Below are 22,889 nucleotides of genomic sequence, written 5' to 3'. Positions count from 1 at the left end.
TTATGGCAGGAACATCTTATCATTCTTCAAACCCCCAGCATCTAGTATAATGCCAGGCCCAGGCACTTACCCAATGACAGCTTTTTAATGAATCGATCTTTAAATCCCCACATACCTACCCTCATACTTTAAATATAGTAGACATTAATGAGTATTTGTTAACTGGACTAGAAGAATGACTCGGCTAAAAAGTATATGGCACTCCATTGACCAGGCAGTTCAAATACCATTACATTGAAAACATCTGTAAACAAAATATTTTTTAAGTTCTAATAATGTCTCACCTTTTAAAACAATTAATTCAAGAAAATTTCAATGTTAGAAATATGTCAGAGTAGCTCATTTCCTTTCCAATAATTTCATGAGTCCCTTGTGTATGTTATGGTGACCAGCAGATATAATAACCTTCAGTAGATATCGATAGATAGACTTCATCTTTCATTAATTAATGACATGATTGCCAGTACTTTGAATTACGTTTTTGCCACTCAGTGGATATTCTACAGATGCTGGAGGGAGAGGAAACTTTTAAGTATTCAGTTCACTTGCTTTTTTCCTTAGTAACTGTCACTCACATCTCCCTTGCTGTCAGAAATCTTCAGTTTACATAATACAGATTCCTTACCAAAAGCCTCATACTGTGAGTCGAAACACTTCTGAGGATTGCCTGAAATCGAGGAATCAGGTATTATGTAAAACAGTATAATCAAAATTACATAAATACATTTAATGTATTTGTTCAAATTTTAAACAGATATTCGTCTTTCAAATTTTATACTAAGATATTAATTGCTGTTCCGGTTTCTTTTAGACATTTCTATGACAATCCCATCCAGTTTGTTGGGAGATCTGCTTTTCAACATTTACCTGAACTAAGAACACTGTAAGTTTCTTTGTCTCCTATGTACACCTTCCCCCTACAAGGTTGCTGTGAAAAATCAAACAAATGTTGTAGGTTGAAGTGCTTTGAAAGTAGCAATAAATATTACCCCTGTGTAGAATCTTCTGCCAGTAATACTCATATACTCCACCTTCTAGGACTCTGAATGGTGCCTCACAAATAACCGAATTTCCTGATTTAACTGGAACTGCAAACCTGGAGAGTTTGTAAGTACTGAGTAGACTCTTGACTTTGCCCAGAACATACACTGCCATTAGAGCTTGATCAGTCTTAGCATCAGTGAGTCAAAATATGTCACTGTGTGATGCCCGAATGAAATAATTATGTCTGGTTTGTGTTTTAACAGGACTTTAACTGGAGCACAGATCTCCTCTCTTCCTCAAACCGTCTGCAATCAGTTACCTAATCTCCAAGTGCTGTGCGTATCAGTAAGGCAATAATGTTGTGTAAACAGGCAACTTCCATTTAGGGGTGAAATGGTAGACGTGATTCCAATAATGATTTAAAAGAGGAGAAAGTTCTTTCCTTGCTGGTTTGCAGGAGGTCAGGCCTCCTTTGCCCTCTTTGGTCCAGGCTCTCTGACATGATCCTAGTGGCAATAGTAATACACCCTTTGTTTTCTAAGTCCCAAACAAGCTCCCACTAGACTTTCAGTTGGCATGTGTCTTTCCGAAAAGATATGAACAGGCCAAAATCACTTTATTTCCCCCTCTAAAGGCTTTGCAGAGCAGAACAAAATAACATAATGGATCAATCACCCAATATGGATGCCAAAATCAAAAATTGAGATATCAGACCCACACAATCCTTGATAAAAGGTGAACAAACATTCTTTCAGTACAGTTGTCAGTGCCATGTTCTAATGTTTCCTGTAATGGTTAAACAGCTTGCATATGTTATTTCTATTGACTTGGGACTTTTTCCTCTGCCTTTCCCATGTGTTATTAAAAAAAAAAACTAGTTTATATGAAATCAAGGAGACTTGTTTTGACCTTTCATTTTCAGCCGTCTCCCTCAACTCCCACTCAACACAAGTATCCTCTCAAGCATTGTTGGGACTTAATGAAAGGATTCTTAGTCTCGTGGCATAGCTCTGCACTCACATAGAAGGCACCTGTGGCAGCTGAGAGCCTGTAATTCCACCATAAGCTTTACTTAGTAGCACTCAGAATGTTAAGTAGATGAACGGGAATGGCTGCCACTGTGATTCTGCCTTTTCCCATTCCCAGCCTGCATGTCACTTCAGACTCCAGTTGCTCAATGCTATGTGGGTGCAGTGACACCACATGGTAACCTTGGAGTCAGTGATTCACATCTGAAGGAGGGGAGTATAAAGCAAATCTCCTCTTCACTCCATCCCACCTCATGAAGTGTAGCTACAGATAAGAAAACAGAATTAGAGAAGTTAATTTGTTAAAGTACAATGCAAGAAAGAAGCAGAGTTTGAATTCAAATACAATCAGTTTGATTGAATAACTGGGAGAAAGTGTGTATATATCAGATGGCAGAAATTTGGGGGCCCATATTAGAATTCTGCCTACCACACACACAACAGGCATAATCATCCCCATTTCTCCAGAAAACTGGCTCAGTTATGTGATTAGGATTTTACATACTGGAGCCAGTAAGCAAGGAGGCAGTGTTTAAACTGCACCTGTCTCTGCTATGTCATACAGTGAGTGGTAACCACTCAGGTCTAGAACTGCATGAATGGAGGCTGACTGGCAAAATGACATTAAAAGCAAAGGCTCCGTCGACAACTTTTCTGGTTCAAACCCAGACTCCCTATATGCCAGCACGGGATCTTGAGCACGTTATTATTCCTCCTGCAGCTCAGTTTCCCAGTCAATAAAAGGGAGATTAGCCACTTCCTTCAGAGGATTCTCATGAGGACTGATTAAATGACTACATGTCAAACAGTTACAACAGCACCTGAGACACTGTAACGCTCAGTCAGTGTTAGCTTTTATCATCTTTCTCACTTCCGTGGAACCGTTATTCTTTCCTCAAGTTGGAACGTGAAAAGCCGGGAGAAAGACACATAACATTCCTATTATATCTTGCCATTTTCAAAGCACTTTCACCTATAATATTCATTTGTTCTTTTCAATGGTCCTGCAAAGCAGCATCTTCTCATTTTGGAGAACTGAGAAAGATAGCAATGCTTTGGCCAGTGTATCCACCACGTAGAATTAGCTGAAGTTGAGACAAGAACCCAGGAGCCTCACCTCTAGTACAAGGTGCTTTATGTTCTCCCGGAGGTATAGGTCTGAGAGTTCTCCCCATTTGGCTGAGTCATCCACTGAGCACTTGTTACATGAGGAAATTTCACTGTACAAGACTAGTTTTGCATCACGTGCATGGGAATTCCTTAGCCCACCATACAGGCTATAGGTAACTTTCCCCACTTACAAGCTGGTCATCTTAGGCAAGTCATTTCATATCATATGGATAGAATTATAGTGTCTCCCTCATAAAGTCACCACAGGGATTAAACCAGATAATTCAAGTAAAGCTATAAACGTGGTGCCATTACGTAAGAAGTGGTTGGCAATAGGCAAAAGATTCTTTGTTTAATAAATGGCACTGAGAGAACTGGCTAGCCATATGCAGAAAATTGAAACTGGATCACTTCCTTACACCTTACACAAAAATTAACTCAAGATGGATTAAGGCTTAAATGTAAGACCCAAAGCTATAAACCCTAGAAGAAAATCTAGTCAATACCATTCAGGACATAGGCATAAGCAAAGACTTTATGATGAAATCACCAAAAGCAATTGCAAAAAAGCAAAAATTGACAAATGGGATTTAATTAAACTGAAGAGCTTCTGCACAGCAAATGAAATTATCAGAGCAAACAGACAATTTACAGAATGGGAGAACATTTTTGCAATCTTTCCATCTGACAAGGGGCTATTATCCAGAATCTACAAGGAACTTAAGCAAATTTACAAGAAAAAAAAAACAAAACCATTAAGAAATGGGCAAAGGATATGAACAGACACTTCTCAAAAAAAGGACATACATGCAGCCAACAAACATACGAAAAATAGTTCAACATCACTGATCATTAAAGAAACACAAATCAAAACCACAATGAGATACCATCTCACACCAGTCAGAATGGCGATTATTAAAAAGTCAAAAAAACAATCAATGCTGGCAAAGTTGCAGAGAAATAGGAATGCTTTTACACTGTTGGTGGGAATGTAAATTAGTTCAACCATTGTGGAAGACAACGTGGCAATTCCTTAAATATTTAGAACCAGAAATACCATTTGACCCAGCAATCTCATAACTGGGTATAATACCCAAAGGAATATAAATATTCTATTATAAAAATGTATGCACAGGTATCTTCATTGCAGTACTATTCACAATAGCAAAGACATGGAATCAACCCAAATGCCCATCAATGATAGACTGGATAAAGAAAATGTGGCACATATACACCACGGAATACAATGCAGCCATAAAAAGGAATGAGATCATGTCCTTTGCAGGAACATGGATGAAGCTGGAAGCCGTTATTCACAGCAAATTAATGCAAGAACAGAAAACCAAACACAACATGTTCTCACTTGTAATACACTTAAAGTGGTTAACAATGAAAACACATGGACACAGGGAGGGGAACCACACTTACTGGATCCTGCCAGAGGAGAGTGGGAGAGGGAAAGCATTAAGGAAAAAGAGCTAAAGCATTCTGAGCTTAATACCTAGGTGATGGGTTGATAGGTGGAGCAAACCACCGTGGCACACCTTTACCTATGTTAATAAACCTGTACCTCCTGCACACGTACCCCAGAACTTAAAATAAAATAAAAAAAATTTTTTTAAGTGCTTGGTCAATGTTAGCCATGAAAATAGTTAAGCAGAAGGTATTATGTTACCTCTATTAAGAGGTAGATAATGAAGGATTACCCCCTTTGCAGCCTGCAGAGATGAGTAAACCAGTTGTCAGCTTTAATAATATGTATGCCCATTTTACTACGTTCACTGCTTTTCAAAAATACATACCACAGTATTAATCAGGTATATTTGTGCATAGGTGTGAGGTTTTGGAGGTATTGGGTGGGGGAAAAATCTTTGAAACCTTTAAACAGTTACAAATTTGGGTTTAAAAGCAGCTTTATTTGTACTACTTATGTGGATTAAATAAAATTTATTCCTTTATAAATCCCATTTATTCAATAAATGTAGGATAAAGTGACCAATTATAAGAATAATTTAAAGTCCCTTAGAAAACAGTATAATTTTTTCATTGCATTGTGGTAATCTGGTTTTAAGTATTAGAATCAGGCATGAAAATGTGTTAGCTGATTAGCTGATAACTTTTAAAACATAAAACGAAATTGCTTTTATATATCTATGTTACATTATCTACCAACTTTCTTTGCTTTTAAGCTTTCTGCAAATTATGATGGCTTGCTTTAGATTAGTTATATTATACTATAAATATGTCCAGATGTTTTTGTTATTCTGTAATTTGTTGAATTTTGGCTGAAGACTTTCTTAGGTTCTGTTCCCCTGCCTCCTTCTTGCAGTGATTGATTTCAAAGTTCCTGCTGTTTTGAATTGTTGGGTTTTTTTAAAGAGTTGATCAGAAAAGAAATGACAATGATTTATCTTAGCTGTAGAGATGTAGCAGCTCTTAGAGACAGAGGAAAAATTATTTAATTTAATTTGTACTCATTGCAGTAAGATAATTGCTAGAACATTGTAGAGCACTGCTAACAAAATATAAGTGAATTCATTAAGTAAATTATTTAAATCAATTAAAGAAATATAACAGTTACATTTCAATAAACATTTAAATCTACTGGTTAATCCAATAATACCTCCTCTATGTCAGGGCTGTGAAAATGTTCAGAGTCTGCCTTTGGGAGATGTAACGTCTTGGAGGGTAAAGGAGAGCAAAGCATGTTTCTTTATTATTTATTTGTAACAGATTTTCCCTTTTTGCACCTTCTGTTTTTCAGAGATCTGTCATACAACCTATTAGAAGATTTACCCAGTTTTTCAGTTTGCCAAAAGCTTCAGAAAATGTAAGTCTAGAAGTCTCTAAGTGACCTAGGAAAAATCAAGAATCAAAACTCTCATTTCTCAGGGTCATTGGTTCATTTACCCTGTGGTTCACTGGGGAGATATGAGATCCTTTTCCTTCCTGCACACACAAGGTGTGACTGTACAGGGTGGTTAGAAATTTGGGAAACACAGATAATATTATTTTTCATGAACTGTACCATAATATTAGTAAAACATTTATTATATATCTGCTTTTTTTTCCTTCTAACTTAGGGTACTAGTGAATTGGGTGTGTTTGGACTTTGAAATTTGTCTTATTTTACAAGTACAACCAAACTTAAGTCCAATAAGTGGTATTAACTTTTGATGTATTGGAACTTAGGTTTGATGATGTGTTTGTTTCACAATGGTCATCTTTAAGGAGGGCCATATTTGTCATATTTAAGGTGCTACGGATGCTACTTATGCATGAAACACTTTAGAATTCCTCTCTTAAAATTGCCTCCTCTACAAAACATCAGCCTTGTTGTTTTTTAGTCACACTTTAGTTTTGATCAAAACAATATTAACCATCTATCCCTTCACACTTAGTTTTTCTCTCAATGCCTTTTGGTGCTTAAGAGAGAAAAACAAGCAAATCCATCTGCAAAAGGTAAAGAATTGACCCTCCTGAAGACCCTTGAATCCCAGAAAGGCTCAGAAGGCAGCACTAGGAGAAGAGTCCTCCAGTGTTTTGAATGATGATTGCATGTTTGGAATATAGTTTTATGTCCTCCCAAGCGAACTAGCTCCTTTGAAAGGCACAATACTTGAATGTGTAAATGGTAATGTTCTTCTTTAAACAAACAAAAATCAGTCACTTGATAGATACACTTCATGTGTTCCTTTGATTGAGGGCAGGTAGTCCCTCTATAAAAGTTATCTGAAGTCTGTAATCTCTGAAACCAGTAACTCTGAAATCAATCTTTGCCACCCTGTCATTTCAGTGACCTAAGACATAATGAAATCTACGAAATTAAAGTTGACACTTTCCAGAAGTTGCTTAGCCTCCGATCTCTGTGAGTATCACCTCCCAGCATGTTCCCCAGCACAGAGCATTTTCTTTCTCTTTGGGTCCTTCCCCTAATATTTTTTTTTTATTGTGTACTCTTCTGGTTGGACTTTTGTGCATGTATTTGCTATGAAACAGCAAGTATTTTGCTTCTGGTGAATTTCCAGGAATCAATCTAAAAGTAGCAAATTTGCGATTATGCCCTTTACCAGTCAGCAAGCAAAAGGTTATAATGAAGAGGAAGGAAGCTAAGCTGTTGACTAGCCTACTGTGTTTTCTATCCACAATTGGAATCGACAGGAAATATTTTACATGCAAAGATGGGATAATCACATTGTTCTCTCTGCCTGCTTTTTTCCTGGTTAAGCAAAGGTTTTCACTGTGTGTCTCAAAGTGCTTAATAATCACCTGGAGAAGAGTGAAAAATACACACTCCAGACCTTCATGTGCCTCATGAGTTAGAATCTCTGGAGTGGACACTGGGAATCTGCATTTTAACAAGTGCACTAAGGTTTGAACATGGCTGTTCTAGGAAACACTTCTGTTGCTCAGGCAACTAAAATTTGTAAATACTTGTGTTTAACTCCATTTTATGATTGAAATGTTATATATTGAATTTTTTTAAGAACTTACCAGCAGATTATTTTATGAAACAACAGTTAAAACTTTTCTATACTGAAGCTGGATTTCAACATGATTTTGATGAATGGTGATGACAGGTAACATTTAAACTACAGTACATTTGTTAAAAACCTTTCTTTTGCTGACTACTAAAGTTTTTTTTGTACTTAAGAGATTATACCTTTGGTAAAATAATACTATTTCTCAAAAAACTTTAACATTACTTTTAAGAGTCACTTTCTCCCAAAAGTTTACCTTAATAACATCTTGTTCTGAATTTCGTTGTATTGCCCTTCCCTTACTTTTGGTTGAAATCTACTTGTGTTGTGCTTTTACTTAAAAAAAAATAATAGTGGATCACGAGGTCAAGAGGTTGAGACCATCCTGGCCAACACAGTGAAACCCTGTCTCTACTAAAAATACAAAAATTAGCTGGGCGTGGTGGCGCGCACCTGTGGTCCCAGCTACTCGGGAGGCTGAGGCAGGAGAATTGCTTGAACCTGGGAGGCAGAGGTTGCAGTGAGCTGAGGTCACGTCACTGCACTACAGCCTGGTGCCTGGTAATCGAGTGAGACTCTGTCTCAAAAAAAAAAAAAGGTGTAAGAGGAAAATACTTTTATTACCTGTCTTATTCACCTGATTTGAAATTTCTGGCTACTCCAAAAGTCAGTTCTATATTAAAAGGCTGATATCTAAAGATACCAAAAGAATGTGACACAGGCTTTGAAAAATAAATGTCTGAATCCCCTTGAATTCCTCCTTCCCCTGTGACCTCACATTCAGTCACTCACCAAACTGTGCCAACTCCAATTCATCCTCCCCACTCCTCTACTGCGGGCCCGTTAATGACACGTTTGGATCATCATCATCCTCCCAACCAGTCCTTCTGGCACAACCAGTCCTTCTGGCATCTGTCTACCCATTCACCTTATTCTTTCTTAAATAAAAATCGAATCCTGTTATTCTCCTGCTTCAAAAACTTCCTAATTATTCCCCTGTTGTCCTCAAGATCAAGACCAAACTTCCCTGCACCGCTCTTCAAAATCTGATTCCAACCTCCTGAGAGTGTCATCTCTCCCTCACACACTCCCAGGTCCCTGACACACAAGCCCCCTCTTTCTCCTATTCCCATTGCCTGTGGGCTTCCTCCCCACCCATGACTTGTCCCCCTGCCCATTTCACAAGAACAAGATCTTCCATCTTCGAGCCCACGTCACTCTGATGCACTTTGCACATTCTTTACGATGGAACTTAATGCTCAGCATTGTCATCAGATAGGCTATGCCATACCTGAAAAAAATAACTTTTCCAGGTTTCCATAAATTCAACTTTCAGTAAAATTTCCAGTCCAGGGTCTAGTGCAGTGGCTTTTTCATTATTTACTTAAGGATTTAAACATGTTCTGAGCACTAAATCAGGCACTGTGAAGTCTGTGTGCCTGGGTTTGAATCGCAGCTCCTGAGATTACTCTGTAATTTATTACTCAAGTGACTTACCACACAGTATCTCCATTTCCTCATGAGTAAAATGAAGATAATAATACCTACATCTTAGGGTTATGGTGAGGGTTATGAGATTAAAGCCTGTATAAAAAAAAAACTCTCATAACTGTACCTGGCACATTGTAACTATGCAACCTTATTATTATTATGAAAATAAGTATATAGCCTTTGAGTATTCTAGCAAGAAACAGAAATCATTTAAGACGGTTGAAACGCAGAAATACCATTTGACCCAGCAATCCCATTACTGAACATATACCCTCCAAAATATAAATCATTCTGTCAGGTGCAATGGCTCACACCTATAATCCCAGCACTTTCAGAAGCCGAAGTAGGTGGATCACTTGAGATCAGGAGTTTGAGACCAGTGTGGCCAACATGGTGTAATCCTGTCTCTGTTAAAAATACAAAAAATTTAGCTGGGCCTGGTGGTGGGCACCAGTAATCCCAACTACTCAGGAGGCAGAGTCAGGAGAATCACTTGAACCTGGGAGGCAATGGTTGCAGTGAGCCGAGATCGTGCCACTGCCCTCCAGCCTAGGCAACAGAGCAAGACTCCATCTCAAATATACATATATATATCTGTGTGTGTGTGCACGTGCATATCTGTATCATTCTCTTATAAAGATACGTGCACATGTATGCTCCTTGCACCAGTATTCACAATAGCAAAGACATGGAATCAACCCAAATGCCCACCAATAATAGACTGGATAAAGAAAATGTGGCACATATACACCATAGAATACTATGCAGCCATAAAAAGAAATAAGATCATGTTCTTTACAGGGACATGAGTAGAGCTGGAAGCCGTTATTCTCAGCAAACTAACACAGGAACAGAAAACCAAGCATTGTATGTTCTCACTTGTAAGTAGGAGCTGAACAGTAAGAACACATGGACACAGGGAGTGGGATAACACACACCAGCGCATATCAGGATGGCAGGGGGAGGGAGAACATAATGATAAATAGCTAACACATGCAGGGCTTAATACCTAGGTGATGGGTTGATAGGTGCAGCAAATCTACCATGGCACATGTTTACCTATGTAACAAACCAGCATGTCCTGCACATGTATCCCAGAACTTAAAATTAAGTTTTAAAAAAGATGGGTCAAACAAAAAGACACTTACATAGGTGTTGGCAGGGAACAAGCAAAGGATGGGTGTGCAGAAACCAGTAACATCAGGGGCTAGAGTCACAGGGAAGAAATGATGTTTCCAGGACACAGAAAGAGCTTAAATATGGAGACGTGTTGCAGCAGTTGGGAAGGTCTGCAGCTGCCATAAGAGACATGGTTCCAAAAGAGGGAAGAGAAGACCATGCATGCCCTGACCTCCCTTGCCTCCTGGGGCTTCTCCTGAGAATACAACTGAGGCCATTAGGGAGCTTTGGGGATGCAGCCTGCAGGACCAGCCCCAGGCACAAAGCAGAAAATGACTCCTCTGGGGCCACTGGGAGGATTCCAGCACACAGGCTCATGAATTGAAAAGGAATTACAGGCTTTTGAACATATAAATTCTCACATATTTACTTAAACCGCAGTCAAATCACTCTAAGCACCATGGCAGGACTTGGCCTGCATTCCAGATATTCTGCTCTGTGAAGCTCTCCCAGGGCACCATGATCTACTTAAAGCTGCCAGAAAAGACTCTGACAGATGGTGTTACTTGCTCACCTCAGTGACATGTATTTCTTGAGCAGCTCAACAGAAGACTGTCTTCTCATTCAATTACCCAAAGCCCAGCCGCCATTTGTAGCTTTTCTACCTTCCATGTGTTTCCTCCCCTTGTTAACTTCAGTTTTCTTCTGTTCTGGGATCAAAGGAAAGACTTCCAGTTTCCTCCAGGAAAGAAGGACAGGTCCCTAAGGAATCTTTAAAATGAGAATGTAAATATTCTGTGAATCATGTATTAAGGTAACCCTGGAGCCCAATATCATAAACACTTGAGAAAAGTTGACTTTGTTTACTTTCAGTTCTCTCAACTCAAATGCCTACATGTTAGTTACCCTTGTTAGTCATTTAAAAAAAATCTTAAATTCATACTTCCTTTTTAAAAATGTAGTTCTTATTCCTGATAAATTATCTACAGAAGTTTTTGCAAAAGGTTTTATTCCTACTTAATTATCTGCAGTTCATTATGTGTACATGGGAAGTGAATTTTATTTTTCCATAAACTGTAGTTTTCTTTACTATCAAATAATTTTATTTCTAACATATGTTGACCACTATTTTATTCATATTCTGGTTAATAATTTACTTGTCAGTATCCTTCCTGGAAATGTTCTTGAAAGCATCTTTGTATTTCTCTCAAGGCCTAACATGCATGAGTGATGTCCCCAAGTTTTTTTGTTTCATTATATATCCAAGGACATTTTATAATTTAAAACTTACTTGCTTGTCAGAAGAAGAGACTCAAAAATTTCTGTCCCTTCCCACACCACACTGCTACAAGCACTCATTTTAGAAAGGCCCTAATAAAATTTTACAACCATGTTAAAGTTAACCTTTTAGCAAGAGTAAAAACCAACATATCCACCTAAAAGATGTTTCTTTGGTTTTAACAAGCTTGATTTAAAGTTCTCTCATTAGTCATTTCATACCACTAATATCTTAATCTGAAGGGCAGTTTGATAAGTTAATTGTTTCTGATCTGAATGGAAATTAACTTCGGTTGAAGACTGAATGCATATGATAAAACTTCACATGCTCTTTATTCTATATAATTCTCCAATTTGCCTTTTTTTTTAATAGGAATTTGGCTTGGAACAAAATTGCTATTATTCACTCCAATGCATTTTCCACTTTGCCGTCCCTAATAAAGCTGTGAGTATTCCATAACTAGTTTATGGTACATCTCTTAATAATTGGGGGCCATCTAGTCAATTTTAAAAGTTGGTTTTGTTGAAAAGCTAGAAATGCACAGATAACCTACCCTCTGTGTTCTCCATGCCTCGAGTTTGACAGAGCCAGGGAAGAGTACTCCTGCTCCTCCAGTGCCACGTGCACCCTTAAGTGAATAATTGAAGATCTGGGTGACACCTGGTTCTCGTTATTCAGCTGAAGTTTTTTATTTTTGCTGAGTAATCAGGTGGAATGGAATAAGATGTCAATTCAGGTCTGAAGGGCTTCCATTTTATCTTATACCGTTTCGACTGATAAAAAATCTTCCTATCCCTTTTTCCCCTTCCACTTCCCATCTCTTGCCTTTCTCTTCCCGTCTCTTACCTAATAGAGGAAGAAGAAATTGGTTAGACAGAAACTAGGAGAGGAAGAAGGGGAGCAAATACACTCCCAAATTTTTTACCATTCACTCCTAATCTAGTCAGCATCATGTTTCTAATTAAATATATCACCTTCCCCTTGATTTTAGACGTCCCCACCTGACAAAATGAAGTTGACTATAGAACAATTTGAATGCAATTAAAACCTTTTCTCCCTTGCAATCCTGATTGTGGATAGAAAAGTTATCAAGAGCTAAACCAAAATGATTACTTTTACCAGTAAGAGTGAGGACCCTGCTTAGAAGTTTTTATTGAGTAACTTAATGATCTTTAGGTTGTTTTTTTAACATAAACGTTGTATGCTAATATAGACTAAAAGCCCATTGTTGTTTGATGTTTTGCAGGGACCTATCGTCCAACCTCCTGTCGTCTTTTCCTGTAACTGGGTTACATGGTTTAACTCATTTAAAATTAACAGGAAATCATGCCTTACAGAGCTTTATATCATCTGAAAACTTTCCAGAACTCAAGTGAGTTTGTCATTAAAACTAATAAGATACATTTGTGGTCATGTGAAATAATAGACGTATTATAGTGGTTTCCTGAATTTATGAGGTCGTGAGACCCTTTTGAATTGCATTTCATGCTCTCAAGTCTCCTAACCCTGACGCATTGTTAGGACAAGCCCTGAAGTGGGAAAATTCGTCTCCTGACCACATTTCTTTTCCTTCTCAAAGCTGCCTCCCAGAATCACAGAGTACATAGGAAGAGTTTGGAAACCATTGATCCATGGAATGCATAAAAACTAGGATATGTAATTAAATAACATTATAACATTATTCTATTCTTGTTCACAATTTTTAATTTAGCTTGTGTGTATCTAATATAATATACTAAATTAATATTTTTTGAGAAAGTAATGCTGCTTAAAACCTCTTATGCTTATTATTGACAAAGAGGTATCTTGAAAAATTATGCATTTTTAACCCACAAAGTTTTTACATACTTTTAAAATCATGAAAGTAATAAAACTCCAAAAGAGAATTGGGAAAGCATAAGAAAGAACAAAAATCTTTTTTGAAATTTTTAATGTTTTATTTTTTATGATTACATAGTTGGTGTATATATTTATGGGGTACATGAGATAGTATGATACAGGCATGCAATGTGTAATAAGCACATCATGGAAAATGAGGTATCCATCTTGATCAAGCATTTATCCTTTGAATTACAAACAATCTGATTATGCTATTTATTTCAAAATGCCCAATTAAATTATTATTGACTACAGTCACCCTATTGTGCTACTGAATAGTCGGTGTTACTTATTCTTCCTATTTTTTTGTACCCATTAACCATCCCTACCTCCCCGCAAGTCCACCCTTCCCAGCCTCTGTTAAGCACCCAAGAAAAAAAATCATTAAAATCTCCCCCTAAACAACATTTTTAAGTTCCTTCTGTTCCAGTGCATTTTTAATTGTTAGATTCAAAATGTGCATAGAAATATATGTCATATTTTAGTCACTTATTCTGCCATAAGCACTTTTTTATGTTGCTACAATTTTCCTAGCAGTCATTTTTTAACCTTTTTATTTTGGAAATTTTCCATCATTTGAGCAATGGACATTGCATCACTCAACTTCAGGAATTATCAACATTTCATAGTGATCATTTTTAATAACTTCTTTTTTTATAAATAGCACTGTAATGAACATCTTTATGCCCGTAACTTATATTTTGGATTATTTATTTAGGCTAAAATCCAAAGGTAGAATCACTGGGTGAAAGAAGATGAACACTATATTTAATTATCCATTTCTTTAAGTGTTTTTTCTTTGGGTTTTGTTCATTTAAAGGGTAATAGAAATGCCTTATGCTTACCAGTGCTGTGCATTTGAAGTGTGTGAGAATGCCTACAAGATTTCTAATCAATGGAATAAAGGTGACAACAGAAGTATGGATGACCTTTATAAGAAAGATGCTGGAATGTTTCAGGTTCAAGGTAGGATTTGCTATGCCATGGTGATGAAATTATGACTTAAAAAAGTCATAGAACAGGCCAGCCATGGTGGCTTACACCTGTAATCCCAACACTTTGGGAGGCGGATCACTGGAGATCAGGAGTTCGAGACTAGCCTGGCCAACATGGTAAAACCCTATATCTACTAAAAATACAAAAAATTAGCCGGGCGTGGGGTGGCACATGACAGTAATCCCAGGTACTTAGGAGGCTGAGGCATGAGAATCACTTTAACTCAGGAGGCAGTTTGATTCCAAATCAAACTGAGCTAAGATTCCACCACTGCACTCCAGTGTGGGCAAAAGAGCAAGACTATCTCAAAAAAAAAGAAAAAAAAATCATCGAACAAATTATCTGAACTTCAGACAAGTCCCTGTGTAATTACCTCAGCAAATTGCGAATAAATTCCACTTTTTAAAAACTCCCTAAGAGAAACTCACTCAGGATTCATTCTAAAATTTCATCTGTTCTGTAGGTGAATTGTTTATGTTTATATTCATAATTACATTCCCCCTTAGCATATACTGTCCTCAGGGATGATTACTGTCATGGTGGTTCCATCAACTTTTTAAAGGGTTCTATTTCTGAAGATGCCTTTTTTTTATACATATTTCAGAAAATTTTTCTCCGGAAGACAAAATCCATTTTTATTCTTATGGCCTGGTAGGAGTGGAAGATATAAACGTTTTAGATTCCTTCATATTTCAGCAGAAGGGCTTAAGAATACAACTTTTTGTCCAACTAATTCTAAATCATTCCCCCACCTACCCCACCCAGGGTTATCTGTCCGGAAGGTGAAATGAGATAATGTCTGTAAAGCTTAGCTTTTCTTGAAGTAAGACATTACCTAAACAGACAACAATGCCTCTCAAACCACACCTGTGGTAATGAGGAGGTGCTTCGGGCACCACCTCCCCGCTTCCCTGCCAACCCTGCAAGTTTGCACAAAGTCTAAACAGACTAAACAGAGAGATGGCTTCTCTTCCTTTGTGCCTTAATGGTCTGTTGATTCCAAAGCAAGTATGATTCAGTCTGTTTGCAGATAACCTTACCAGTTTTTCCTGCCTGTGTATCTGTTTAAGGAACTGACATCTTCATCCTTGCCTTTTTTGTTTTAAGCCACAGCATGTGTCTTGTTCTTGTTCTTCCTTCAATTTTTGCTCTTTCTGCCTCACCCACTCTAACTTCTACTACATTTGTTCACTCAAAAAATAAAAACACAAGCAAAAATTTATTAGAGAGCCTACTTTGTGCCAGGCATTGTTCTAGGCCTTGAAAGTACACAATGAACAACAGACAGATGGTCATTCATGTAGATGGGCCACATACTAGAATCTCATAGCAACTTTTAAAAAACATTGATCCCCAAATCCCACATAAGGCCAGTTAAATCTGTATCGTTGGGGAAGTATGCTAGATCACAAAACTCCTCTTTCATGGATAGCTAAACCAAGCACCAAGTAGTTACTTGATTTGTCCTCTGTTATGCAGAATTCCCCAGGGAAGACTGGAGCTTGTACCTGATTCTCCCTCTGGTGTTCAGAGAACACAGCCTAGAACATTTGCACTATAGCTATTACTGTCTTAGAAATTTAGATAAAACAGTTCCTGCTCTGAATGAAGAGGCCCATAGCCCACAGCCTCCTCTAATTTAGGTCTGTGGTGTGGGAACATCATTAGCTGCAGGGAACAAGAGTAGAATATGAGAGTTTAGATGTTCCACCCAGAGTCTGGGGTCACTCTCCCTCACCCCCAGTTGTACTAGAATAGTATGTCATAGCAGTTTGAGTCGAACATCCAAAGGCAACTTTATAACAGACTTGCAAGAAAGCTAGAGCACAAGGAATTTGTGACAGTTCATGTCTCCAGAACAAGCCAGTTGTTGTTGGACTGCCCTCTCTGGGATTTGGTCCCTTCAAAAGAGAGGCAGAACTAATCATGCCAGAACTTCTTGTGCCTGCAGATGAACGTGACCTTGAAGATTTCCTACTTGACTTTGAGGAAGACCTGAAAGCCCTTCATTCAGTGCAATGTTCACCTTCCCCAGGTGAGAAAGGCATCAAAACTTCCTCAACAGCAGTATCCACCAATGATTCTGAGTCCATCAAAAACAATGCAGCCATACTTTAAAAGCCGAATCCGTGCCTGCTTTGCAGCTCATCAGTAACCCTCCCCATAGTGGCCTGTCAAATACAAATACTCATTCCCTGGAGTTGTTTTTCACTTGCAAATAGGATTGAGGTGGGAGGACTTTTGATTTAACTTAATCTAAAGTATCAAGTTTGTTGTCATATTACAGGCATATGTAATTTTTTAAATATTAGCAATTTACCCTGAAATAGTGTGCTATAATACTGCTTTGTGTAATCACTGACTTCTGAAAGTGGCTTAGGTTTTTCTTATAAATTACTGTTTGGTTAAAGCAAGTAATAGTTTGTACAGATAAGAGAGAAGGGAAGGAGAGGGGAGGGAGGGGGAGGGGAGGGGAGGGAAGGGGAAGGGAAGGGAAGGTAAAGGGGAAGGGGAAGGGAGGAAAGAGAAGCTGAATTCATTAATAGGTTGTCCCATTCCAAAAAAAACCAGGGTGAGCCAGTCGAAAAAAAGATAGCTAGAAAGAGTTAATATTTTATTTTTAATGAATAGCTTGTTTCTTGCTCCCTAACCTCAAATTTCAATCTAAAACTAAGATGAGATTTTCATGAAATTCATGCTCATAATATTATGGAGTATTTCCCTAGGATTATCCGTACCTGCCTATGGAAACTTATGGAAATATTCTGAAAAATTATACAATGAAAAGTCCAGGAGATCTGGCTTTTTACCTGGCTCCAACACAGCTGTTCCTTAGGGACTTTAATCAAGTGATTGAAATTCCCTATTCTCATTTCTTCATCAATACACTGGAACATGAGCACCTGCTATACTCACCCAGCCAGTGCTGCAGATGATCCAGGGTGACAGCGGCTTGAGAAAGTGGAACAGGCACATGGGCACTGTGTGTTATTATTAGGCTGTTTTTGACCACCATCTCTTGGCATCCTCAATACAGAGACAAAAGGGTAATTCGGCAAAAATTTTAAACCCTGATTTGATACTCAGTCTTTTCCTTCCTTGGACTTCTAGGCCCCTTCAAACCCTGTGAACACCTGCTTGATGGCTGGCTGATCAGAATTGGAGTGTGGATCATAGCAGTTCTGGCACTTACTTGTAATGCCTTGGTGACTTCAACAGTTTTCAGATCCCCTCTGTACATTTCCTCCATTAAATTGTTAATTGGGGTCATCGCAGTGGTGAACATGCTCATGGGAGTCTCCAGTGCTGTGCTGGCTGGCGTGGATGCATTCACTTTTGGCAGCTTTGCACGACATGGTGCCTGGTGGGAGAATGGGGTGGGTTGCCAAGTCATTGGGTTTTTGTCCATTTTTGCTTCGGAATCATCTGTTTTCCTGCTTACTCTGGCAGCCCTGGAGCGTGGGTTCTCTGTGAAATGTTCTGCAAAATTTGAAACAAAAGCTCGCTTTTCTAGCCTGAAGGTAATCATTTTTCTCTGCGCCCTTCTGGCCTTGACCATGGCCGCAGTTCCCCTGCTGGGTGGCAGTGAGTATGGTGCCTCCCCGCTCTGCCTACCCTTGCCCTTTGGGGAGCCCAGCACCACAGGCTATATGGTCGCTCTCATCTTGCTCAATTCCCTTTGCTTCCTCACGATGACCATTGCCTATACCAAGCTCTACTGCAATCTGGACAAGGGAGACCTGGAGAATGTTTGGGACTGCTCGATGGTGAAGCACATTGCCCTGTTGCTCTTCACCAACTGCATCCTCCATTGCCCCGTGGCTTTCTTGTCCTTCTCCTCTTTACTAAACCTCACATTTATCAGTCCTGAAGTAATTAAGTTTATCCTTCTGGTGATAGTCCCACTTCCTGCATGTCTCAATCCCCTTCTCTACATCCTCTTCAATCCTCACTTTAAGGAGGATCTGGGGAGCCTGGGAAAGCAAACCTATTTCTGGACAAGATCAAAACACCCAAGCCTGATGTCAGTTAACTCTGATGATGTTGAAAAACAGTCCTGTGACTCAACCCAAGCCTTGGTAACCTTCACCAGCTCCGGCATTGCCTACGACCTGCCTCCCGGTTCCGTGCCATCACCAGCTTATCCAGTGACTGAGCGCTGCCATCTTTCCTCTGTAGCATTTGTCCCATGTCTCTAATTAACATGTGAAAGAAAATGTTTTCAAGGGTTGAGAACCTGAAAATGTGAGATTGAGTACGTCAGAACAGTAACTAAGAAGAGCTGAGGTGAAACTCGGTTTGAAAACCAAAAAAAGAATCTCCCAGTGAGAAAAGGCTGAAAACCTATTGATACTTGAGAGTGAATATAAGTCTAAATGCTGCTTGTGTAATTTGTTAAGCTAAGGGATAGATCGAGCACACTATTTAGGTGAGCCCACATCAAAAAAGCAGATTGAAATTTTCTTTAAAGAAGATTCTCCATGATTTTAATTGCATTCTCTTTAAACTCACCAGTGTAATCATTTGGGGGGAGGGAGAACCCACTTGCTTTCCAAATAGGTTTATTTAAACTCACAAACTCCTTAAGATGTGGTTGGAGGAATTAGGAAAATACGGATTTTCAATGAACTACATTACTAGGTAGAGGCTGTGACCCATAGGATTTCATTCTAATGACCACATGAGATGTTTGAGTCCTCCGTTGCCTTTCCTCAGAAAGGATTCTTCAAAGGCCTCAATTTCTTGGATGGATAATGTCCATCCAAGTTAACTCACTCATATTGAGGTCATTTTTAGAGATACCAGGTTTTATATATCAGCACCAGATGGTTCCACCCTTATGGAATAAAACAAATATTTTGAAAGGAAAATGTAATGAAATTCTTAAATTGTTACTCAGGCAATCAATCATGTACAAGTGACATATGTCTTGTCTGATTTATTTTTAACTCCTTGGTGCCCAAAACTCAGAAGGGAATTCCACTGCCAGCAATGAACATACCTGGAAAAGATAGTAAACAACCTGGGATTTTTTTTTTTTTTTTCTGAATAAGCAAACAATTTTTGCAAGAGGTTTTATCAGTTGATTCAAACCGATGTGCATCTTGATCAAATGTGGACATGACATAAATTAAGTCCACTGATAAAACTTCTCACACATGTATCTCTAAAGATCTAGCAGACCCTATATCTGACACCACTTTGGACTCAAGAGACTCAGTAACATATTATTCTGTTTATTTACTTTGGTTTTAGCTGTGTTCTCTCTGGATAACCCACTTGATGTCAGGAACATTACTTCTCTGCTTATTCCATATTAATACTGTGTTAGGTATTTTAAGAAGCAAGTTATTAAATAAGAAAAGTCAAAGTATTAACTCTTACCTTTTATCAATCTATATTAGCTTCAATACATCAAACCAAATGGCTGTTAGGTAGATTTATTTTTATATAAGCATGTTTATTTTGATAAGATGTTTTAACTTGGATTTGAGAAAATACGTTTATGAGATGTTTTATAAGATGTGTAAATATAGAACTGTATTTATTATTATAGTAAAGGTTCAGTAACATTAAGGACCATGATAATGATAATAAACCATGTACAGTGGCATATTCTTCCGTATATATTGCATTTCTCTGCCTATTTTCTTTAAATTCATTAACTGTATATGTGTAAATATATAGTACTTGTAAATAGATTCCAAATTTGCTTTTCTATTGGGTAAAAAGATAAATTTGTAATAAAATGTGTGACTATAAGACAAAATATTTTCAAGTTTATTTATTGAGCCCACAGGCAGATATGGGCTCCTAAATGTTTTTAATTTTTGGAGTATAAGTACCTTTCCTAGGTAATTATTAATATTTACACTTTAAATATATTGGACTTGTCAAAAAAAATCAATCTTTCACAAAACGAATCAAAATATCATTACCAAATCCTGAATTATTTAGCTATGATTGATAGGCCATTTTGTCCTGACTTTTGTGAAACTTATTGTCCTCAGTAACAGTTTGGATTTTATAAGCTAGAACATTTATTGGTCCCAAACTTGTTTTGCAATGTAAGAAAAAAACCTCACATTTATAAAGAAATATATGAATAGTTTGAAAACTCATGTCCATGTTAAAGAATAAGGTTGATGATTATGTCAAGGCCAAAACATGAGGACATGCAATTCCAAGGGCACAAAGAAACACACTGTTCCCTTCAGTCCCCGTCCCACAAAACATGAGAAATGAAATGATTTTTCTAGACACCTATGCCAGACCCTACTCGCTCCAGTGGTGATTTGTGCTTTCCTTGTATGGATTGCAAAATGAAGCCATCAAGTACTGGTAGGAGGCACAGCATTCTTGCTAAAATTAACACGTTTACAGAGCACCCACAGGGCACCTGGCACTGAGTTTTCCACCTTTCCATCAGACTTAACCACATTCCCAGCCCCAGTCAACAGGCATCCAATGGGATCCTCTTATGCAGTCCATGCTTGGCTTGGCTTGGCGCGGCTTACCTTCAGCTGAAACAAGGGTTCACTCCTTTTACTCTCACAACTTTTAGCCCAGGCAGCTGATATTAAAGTTGCATCTAGAGCAACACATCTCAGTCTTTCTTTTCAACATACTTGCCCAAAGTCAGGAACAAGTCCTGGCAGCCTCTTTGTCTTCCGCTCAAGAAAACACAAGTCAGTAATGTAATTAAAATTAAAACAACAAACACTTAAATTCACTCCAACTTATTTCTTTCGATAAATCCACAGGCTTTATTATTTTATTGGCAAAACGCTAGTTATAATACACCTTACACAAAACACTGCCGTCTAATAAATGTTCTCCACTCTAATGCAGCAGCATCAGAAAGAACTTTAATTATATCCACAAATAAATAAATCTACAGTGAGAAGGAGGAAAGATGGACTGTTCAGACAAATTGAACAACAGTATAGAACCAACCATGGAACAAATTTTTTAAAATCATCAACTAGTGAGCTAGCCTAAAGTAAGAGATTAACAATTTAGTCTTCAAAAATAGGTTTATTCATTCAACAAATGTGCACGTATAATGTGCAGCATTCTATGCACTGGGGATAATGAAACAAGGTCTGGAATTTGTATTCTAGTGGAAGGGAGGTGGAAAATAAACAGATATAAACACGGAAATATCTAATAGAAATATAAATGAAGGAAATGAAAGTATTCTAAATAGCCTGTTGGAGAGATTAGCGTGCTGTTTTAGATGTGGAGCTCAGGAAAGGCCTCTCTGGAAAGCCACCTTTCAAGCTGAGACCTTATGGTCACAGTGGAGCTACCTTTGGTTTTGAATTTAACCAGTTACATCAAAAAACTCATTTCTAGTCCCTCTTTTCATATGTCACCTATAACAAATTGTTTTGAATGACATTTTCATAGAAAAATATATTAGGTGGCTGTTACTGCACATAATTTTTTCTCAACTGTTACTGAAGAGAAAATCATTCTTATATGAAATTTTAAAAATCTACTCATTTAGTTTTGACTAAACATAGAAAAATAAGGTAGTAAAAATAAATAAAATTAGCAACACTCTGTTCATTTAGAACCAGAAAAACTCTAACATCTGAAAAATTAGTAATGTCCTTCTTCTTTTGTTAATCTTATCATCACATTTAGTTGATGAGAAAGAAGTCCTAAATAAATAGATGGGACTTGCTGTGACCCTACTAGTTCCATTCATGCTCTTCAGTGCTGGAGATCTGATTTCACAGTTCCACTATGCAGTTAAAAGAGACTGACTTCCTATAAGCCACTAAACACTGACCATTTTTTCTCTCAGGCCACAGAGACCCTTAACAATTAGGCTATGGTAGCTTTTCAAGTGAAGTGGTGAGAGGCTGTGTAGCCATATCCCCATTTCAATGTCCTCCCTAGGAACATTTCTAAAGATGTTGAACTCAGATTCTGCACTGACTCATTCATCTCACACATAAGTTTCCTGAAGGCTGTTGGGTAGGATGATAAAACCAGAAACTAGCAGAAGATGCATGTGATAGGCTGGAGAAGTATTATGGAACACATTCAAACTCATTGTAGACGTGACTTTCCACTCTAGAGACTGCACTTGATAGGAATGTTGAAAACACATTACTACATGAGAACAGTGAGTGAAACAGTGAGTGAAATAAGGAGATGATATCCTATCAAAGAGTAGTCTAAAACAATGGCGAATGCATCACCTGGAGAAAAGTAGGCTACAGAAAAACATTTAAAATCTTTGAATAATTGAAATTTACTAAGTGCTTTCTTAAGTATTAGAGTATAGTTGGCCAAATATAAAATGATTAAGCCCACTGCCAAACAGACATCAGTTCAAATCCTACTTCTGCTACTACTTGTGTAATCCTTGGACAAGATATTTAATTTCTTTAGCCTCAACTTTCCTCTCAAAAAAATGGGCATCATACCACCAGCCCCATAGGATTGGAAATACTAATAACTCAGTGTATATAAAGTTATCATCACACTAACTGCAAAGTATTAAAT

General features: G+C 37.9%; 1 protein-coding gene across 1 annotated transcript in view; it reads left to right on the top strand.

The window, feature by feature from the left end:
- The window catches only part of LGR5 (leucine rich repeat containing G protein-coupled receptor 5), a 143,885-nt gene extending 123,749 nt beyond the window's left edge, over positions 1–20,136 (top strand). Inside the window, exons 9-18 of the mRNA XM_003927802.4 lie at positions 812–883; positions 1,039–1,107; positions 1,248–1,319; positions 5,887–5,952; positions 6,919–6,990; positions 11,865–11,936; positions 12,739–12,864; positions 14,191–14,336; positions 16,318–16,401; positions 17,478–20,136. Of these exons, the coding sequence (XP_003927851.2) occupies positions 812–883; positions 1,039–1,107; positions 1,248–1,319; positions 5,887–5,952; positions 6,919–6,990; positions 11,865–11,936; positions 12,739–12,864; positions 14,191–14,336; positions 16,318–16,401; positions 17,478–18,565 (1,867 nt within the window). The 3' untranslated portion in view covers positions 18,566–20,136. The remainder of the gene's footprint in view (positions 1–811; positions 884–1,038; positions 1,108–1,247; positions 1,320–5,886; positions 5,953–6,918; positions 6,991–11,864; positions 11,937–12,738; positions 12,865–14,190; positions 14,337–16,317; positions 16,402–17,477) is intronic.
- The last annotated feature ends 2,753 nt before the right edge of the window (positions 20,137–22,889 follow it).

The sequence above is a fragment of the Saimiri boliviensis genome, chromosome 7 (genome assembly GCF_048565385.1).
Source record: "Saimiri boliviensis isolate mSaiBol1 chromosome 7, mSaiBol1.pri, whole genome shotgun sequence".
In the NCBI taxonomy this organism is placed as follows: domain Eukaryota; kingdom Metazoa; phylum Chordata; class Mammalia; order Primates; family Cebidae; genus Saimiri; species Saimiri boliviensis.
Note: the sequence above shows the minus strand (reverse complement) of the source record. Positions and strands in the feature narration are given on the sequence as shown.